This window comes from Haliaeetus albicilla, chromosome 19 (genome assembly GCF_947461875.1).
Source record: "Haliaeetus albicilla chromosome 19, bHalAlb1.1, whole genome shotgun sequence".
NCBI lineage: Eukaryota > Metazoa > Chordata > Aves > Accipitriformes > Accipitridae > Haliaeetus > Haliaeetus albicilla.
In genome coordinates, this window is record NC_091501.1 from 22,564,854 (window position 1) to 22,571,143 (window position 6,290).

General features: G+C 54.2%; 1 protein-coding gene across 1 annotated transcript; it reads left to right on the top strand.

Moving 5' to 3' along the window:
* Positions 1 to 2,226: 2,226 nt before the first annotated feature.
* LOC104314958 (potassium voltage-gated channel subfamily A member 6) lies at positions 2,227 to 6,249 on the top strand. The gene has a single exon (XM_009914679.2). The coding sequence runs from the start codon at positions 2,242 to 2,244 to the stop codon at positions 3,838 to 3,840; it is 1,599 nt and encodes a 532-aa protein (XP_009912981.2). The 5' UTR covers positions 2,227 to 2,241; the 3' UTR covers positions 3,841 to 6,249.
* Positions 6,250 to 6,290: the final 41 nt, after the last annotated feature.

A 6,290-nucleotide genomic window follows, 5' to 3' on the forward strand; every position in this document is an offset into this window, starting at 1 on the left:
GCTAGCTCAGGTAACGTGAAGACCAGAGCTGTGGCAGCATGAAATGTCTGCGTGGGCTGGAAAATCGTCCTGCAAACCGTTGTGGAGCTCCACGCTGTCTCTGCTATGCTGCTTGAAGCTTGCTCGTTTAAACCCAGCACAGGATGAGCTCAATCACAGCAGTGATTGCAATGTAGACATGCCCTGTCTCCTCTTGCAAACCTCAGGAGCTTTTCTGTCCCTCCCAAAAGCTGTTTTTAAAGGGTTTCTCAATAGTTAACCATATGAATGAATACATCATAATTATGATTCAAATAATCCTGTGAATGAATAATTCATTGTAATAGCTGAAAAAAAGAATCTCAGCAAGAAGCATTTTACTATTACAAAGGTAAACATTGATTCATTTTTTTAAAAGAAAAGGTATATTCTCCAGCAAAGCATTTTTCATCTGGTTGCCATACCCTAATTACGTATAATATGAAAGAAAAACATGCTTCCTTGTGCAACAGCCATCTTCATATAAATGAAAAAAAATATGCTTCCTTTTGCAACAGCCATCTTCAATGCTAATGAGTGAGAAAGGAAAAAGGATTAAGCGATATTTAAATCACATTCACCTCCTTCCTGAGGACAGAGCCGAACAAGGCAGCCATAGTCAGCCGGTCTAAATGTCCAGAGCCTGAAGTAACTGAATATTGCCAACTAGTTAGAGAGGAATTGGGAGGAGGGGTAAAGAGGGGAATGTTTTCTTCTAGATCTGTGCTGCTAAGAGATAGCGTAGGCTAAGCATGTGGCTCGCAGCCAGCAAAGGCAGCAGATACTACGATGATAAAAGCCTGGTTAATAATATTTAGCGCTGACAAAGGGCTTTCAAGGGAAAGACAGACTTTTGTCCTGGGAAGGACGGAAGCAGCCTCACCTGTTAGCCCCAATTTCGGAGGGAGAAAGTACACTGTCGTGAGTTTCTCTATGCTTTCAGATGCCAAGCGTGACAGGGATGGAGGAAGCCACAGGTTTCTAAAGCCAAAAGAGCTGGCGGTCCGACTGCCTGCCAAACGCCGTTTTGGCTCCCAGGGAGACTGAGCGCTGCCTGTGCGGTGGGAAACAGAAGAATGAGCAAGCTCACCTGTTTGGTACCCGGGAGAAGGGGCAAACTCCATCCACCCCAACCGAGAGGAGAGAAGCTGTATTCACCCGTGTCTTTCTTTCCCCAGCTGCACTGTTCACCGGGTGACAGGTTGTCTCCACCTGGGGACGGTCCGATGCCACTGTCGCGCTTTGCAGCATGGCAATGACATTTCTAAAAGGAGGCCGGCGAGCCGCGGGCAACCGTGGCTCAAGGTCAACCGCAGCCTGCGGTCAAACGCCGCCGAGCTCTCCCGGGTCCCACGGCCGAGCTCTCCGGGGTCCCACGGCCGAGCTCGGAGCCCGGGGTATTTGCCAGTCCCCGTCAGGGTTTTTGACTGAGGGGGCCGGGGGGGCGCAGGGGCAGAGTTTTTAGGGTGGAGGGGTGGGAAGGGCGAGGGCGGTGCCGCCCCTGGAACAAGCTGTTGCGAAGCGCCTGGCCGGCAGAGCCGCAGCCGGCGGCGGCTTCCACTCGGGGGTACACCCCCCCCCCCCAAAAAAAAAAAGAAGAAAAAGCCGGACTCCCCTGGGCTGGGGCTGCTGCGACCGCCGCGGCGGAGGAAGAGGAGGAGGAGGAGGAGGAGGGGGCGAGCACCAGCCTCCGCGCACGTCCACGGGTGCGTGCCCGTGTCTCGCTGCGTGGGTGCGTGCAGTCAGCCTGGATCCGAGCGTGTCCGCGCTGGCGCTGCCTCTGCCCGCTCCGCCTTTCCCTAGCCCGCCGTGCCTCCCTCCGCTCGTGGGTGCGTGTTTCTGCGCGCCTCCCTCCGCGTAACCGACACCCCCCCCCCCGCCTCGCCGTGGGTGTGGGTGTGGGTGTGCGCGGCGGGGAGGGCAGAACCGGACCGCTCCGCGCAGCAGCGCGGTGCCCAACCGCCGGGCACAACACACCGGCACCGGAGGAGGAGGAGGAGGAGGAGGAGGAGGAGGAGGAGGAAGAGCTGCACCGCACCGGGAGCTCCGCCGAGCCGCCGGGCGAGAGCGGCCGCACCGAAGCGCAACAGGCGGGGCGGCGGGAGGGAGGGAAGGGGCAAAGGGGGTGTCGGGGGGCGGTGGGGAGGATGGAGGGAAGCGGCGGTGCCGCCCGCTGAAGGCGAGGGGCGAGGCGGCGGCGGGGAGCGGGGCAGAGCGGGCGGGATGCGGGCGGAGGAGCCGCTGGCGCTGGCGGCCCCGCGGGCGGGAGGAGGAGGAGGAGGAGGAGGAGGAGGAGGTGGTGGTGGAGGAGGCGAGGGGGAGGCGGAGGTGCCGGGCGAGGAGCGGAGCGGCGGGAGCTGCTGCAGCAGCGAGCGGCTGGTGATCAACATCTCGGGGTTGCGGTTCGAGACGCAGCTGCGGACCCTCTCCATCTTCCCCGACACGCTCCTGGGGGACCCCAGCCGCAGGGTGCGCTACTTCGACCCCCTCCGCAACGAGTACTTCTTCGACCGCAACCGGCCCAGCTTCGACGCCATCCTCTACTACTACCAGTCCGGGGGGCGGCTGCGCCGGCCGGTCCACGTGCCCCTCGACATCTTCCTGGAGGAGATCCGCTTCTACCAGCTGGGCCAGGAGGCCATCGAGACCTTCCGCGAGGACGAGGGCTTCATTCAAGAAGAGGAGAAGCCCCTGCCCCAGCACCACTTCCAGCGCCAGGTCTGGCTGCTCTTTGAGTACCCCGAGAGCTCCGGGCCGGCCCGGGCCATCGCCATCGTCTCCGTGCTGGTCATCCTCATCTCCATCGTCATCTTCTGCCTGGAGACCCTGCCCGAGTTTCGCCAGGAGCCCAAGGGTGTCCAGCCCGGCTTCGGGGAGGCGGCACTGCCCGGAGACGAGGCGCTGCTGCTGCCGCCGCCGCCGCCACCGAGCGGGACTCCGCCACCCCTGCGCCCAGCCGCCGGCGCCGGCCCCTTCTTCACCGACCCCTTCTTCCTCATCGAGACCCTGTGCATCATCTGGTTCTCCTTTGAGCTCCTCGTCCGATTCTTCGCCTGCCCCAGCAAGCCCGAGTTCTCCCGCAACATCATGAACATCATCGACATCGTGGCCATCATCCCCTACTTCATCACCCTGGGCACCGAGCTGGCCCAGCAGCAGCAGCAGAAGCAGCAGCCTGGCAGCAGCAGCAACAACGGGGGCCAGCAGCAAGCCATGTCCCTGGCCATCCTCAGAGTCATCCGCCTGGTCAGGGTCTTCAGGATCTTCAAGCTCTCCAGGCACTCCAAGGGGCTGCAGATCTTGGGGAAGACTCTCCAGGCCAGCATGAGGGAGCTGGGCCTCCTCATCTTCTTCCTCTTCATCGGGGTGATCCTCTTCTCCAGTGCTGTCTATTTTGCAGAGACCGATGACCCCGACTCCCTGTTCACCAGCATCCCTGATGCTTTTTGGTGGGCGGTGGTGTCCATGACCACCGTGGGCTATGGGGACATGTATCCCATGACAATCGGTGGCAAGATTGTGGGCTCCTTGTGTGCCATCGCGGGTGTGCTCACCATCGCCCTGCCTGTCCCCGTCATCGTGTCCAACTTCAACTACTTCTACCACCGAGAGACTGATCACGAAGAGCAGTGCCAGTACACCCACGTCACCTGTGGCCAGCAGCAGTCACCCTTCTCCGAGCCCAAGAAGGGGGACAGTAATCAGTCTCTCAGCAAATCTGAATTCCTGGAGGCAGAAGACCTGGAGTCCATGAAATATTCCAACTTCATTCCTCCCAACAACCAGGGTTATAAAGAGAAGAAAATGCTGACAGAGGTGTGATCAGTTTTGTTAGCCTGGGTCCAGACACAGAGCTGCAAGCTGCTGCTGCACAGCCGTCTTCCTACTAGCAGCTGGATCTTTTCAGCATTTACATGCCAGACTGTGAACTGTGATACCGTAAACAGAATGATTGTGATAATGGGCTCTTCTGTCCTGATTTGCTGTTTCTCATTACCGTGTGCAGGCGGAAATGTTCTTGCTTTATTCCGTGGAGTGCTAGCTGTCATCCCCCACTCCCTCGTGCATTTCTTTCTCTGTTTTTGAAGACTGCTTTAATTCAATGTTTGCTCTGAAACCTAGCCTTCCTACTCCACTAGCAGAGAAGCCCTTGCCATTACTTCGGCTGAAGGATTCGGCAGGGAGTAAACGGTTAAAGGGGCTACAAACATCTGGCTCGAGCTGTGCCCTTAGTTCTGTGCCAGCGCGGTGCCCTTGGCTGGGGGATCGGTCACGCCTGCCATGCCATTGCCTTTGAATAATGGAAACGCTGTAGCCAGCATCACAGTGAGTTCTGCAGCTGTAGGGGAAAGTCAGCAGGCAGCCGCCTGCCTTCTTTGCAACTCTTGGCATGCTAAAGACCCTCTTGGTTTGTGTTTCAGAAAAGGTGCATAGGTCTAAAAGCTCTTTGCTACTTGCGACCATATACCGTTTACCAAAAACAGGCTTATAGAAATCAACAGGCTTGGTGAAGATGCTCTGTGTTTTGAGCTTGCTTCAGCCTGATTTATGCCAGTGCCCTGATGTTAATTGGCTTTTACAGTACCAACTTAATCTTCATAGTGGTAAGTGCCTTCTGATGCAAGGCACATTTGAGTAAAATCGTTTGTTATCTCCACAGTTTATCTCCACACAATAGCGTTTAATGAGATGTACTTTATGCTTCCGATACCCAGTTCTGTATTCAGGCACGTGAGAGCAATTGACTCCGCTGCGTTTTTATTGAAGCGGTTGTAGAGCTGAGGGAAGTTTGCATGTTGGTATTTTGTTGACATTGCTGAAACACCCTGACCACAGACAGCTGCACTTGTGCTGTCTGAAGATTGCACTGATTTAGCAGGTCACAGGCATAAATTGCCCCAGGGTAAGTGTGTCAACATTTGAGATTTAGTCTGGCACAGATACAAACTTCCCTAAGCCATCTGCACAAACCCAACAGCGTACCCCAGGCCTTTCAAAGGAGGGGAGGAACAGCTAGCCTTGAAGAGGTGCTTTTGCTGTGTTACTGATCTAGCCGGTTCCTGGTATTTCATGGATAGAAGGCACAGCAATGTCTTTTGCATGCACTAGGTTTTATGAGAGCGACTCATGCTAGCAATGCAAAACGCATCGCTTGGCCTGCAGTGCTGGGTTTGCCAAGGGACCGGAGATTTGCATCTTAAGACGCACATTTTGCTCCCCAGATCATTTCCCTTTTTTAATCAGCTCTGCCTTACATCTAACTTTAAAGTGTTTCAAATGCTGCCAGTGGATGAGAAGGGGAAATGGATGCTTTCAGATTCTATTGGCAAATTTTCCTGCAAGGAAAAGTCTTTCTTGTTTTAAATCTGAGTGTATATTCTGCATTCACATGTGTGCATGTGTATGAAAGCAAAGGCAGCCATTAATGCCTTGCGTCATACTGTATGATATGCATATTAGAATGTACTACATATTGCATGTGACACATGTAATACATAAACCAGACGTAATATCAAGATGCAAAATATATAGAATACATTTTATGTATATGTATATATTATGCTTTTCAACCATGAGGCTAAGAATGCTAAAGGCATACGCTTTAATATAGTCCCAACTGGCTACAGAGCTGGTTGTGAGATGGGATCTGTTTGCATCTTCGTTACCCTGCTTGTTTTCTTTGTCTTGAGATCTGGCTCCATGCCTAGAGTGCTTTTATTGTGGCCTCTCCTCATCTGGGCCCTGATCATATGGTAGAAGTTGTTTGTGTAAATCCTAACTGCTGCATTTCTCCAGAGTCCCGTTGTCTTCTCAAAGGTTTTTAATGTGCAGGGATCTCCCTCGGGGTCAGCGCACAACCATTACATTAAAACCTCTGTTCTCTCTCTCGCTGAAATCGGTAGCAAAATGCCACTTGTCTCAGTTACTGCAGGTCAGTCTGGGAGACACAAGTGTGATGCGGTGAGGGCTCTATAGCTGAGAGGAGTTTGCCTGAATACATAGGTGCCTAATTCCTCTTTGGTTCGTCGGGACCGAGGCAAATGTCTGTGACTGTCTGGGCCTTGGGAGCCATCCTGCATCCCTTGAAGCACGTAACCGGCCGGTGGGTAAGTAAGCCTGGCGAATAAGTGGGACTGAGGAAGGATCAGCGCGGTGGCGTCTCTGCTGATACTGTGTAAAAAGTTGTCTTGGTCAGTGAGTTAATTCAGTAAAAAGCGGTTGTTGTGCTTAGTTGTGTTTCAGGGTCACTGTAATGAAATCTTTTCTGTGAG

Bases quoted from the DNA above. Each gene is read 5' to 3' on its own strand.
- LOC104314958 (XM_009914679.2), top strand. From the start codon at position 2,242: ATGCGGGCGGAGGAGCCGCTGGCGCTGGCGGCCCCGCGGGCGGGAGGA.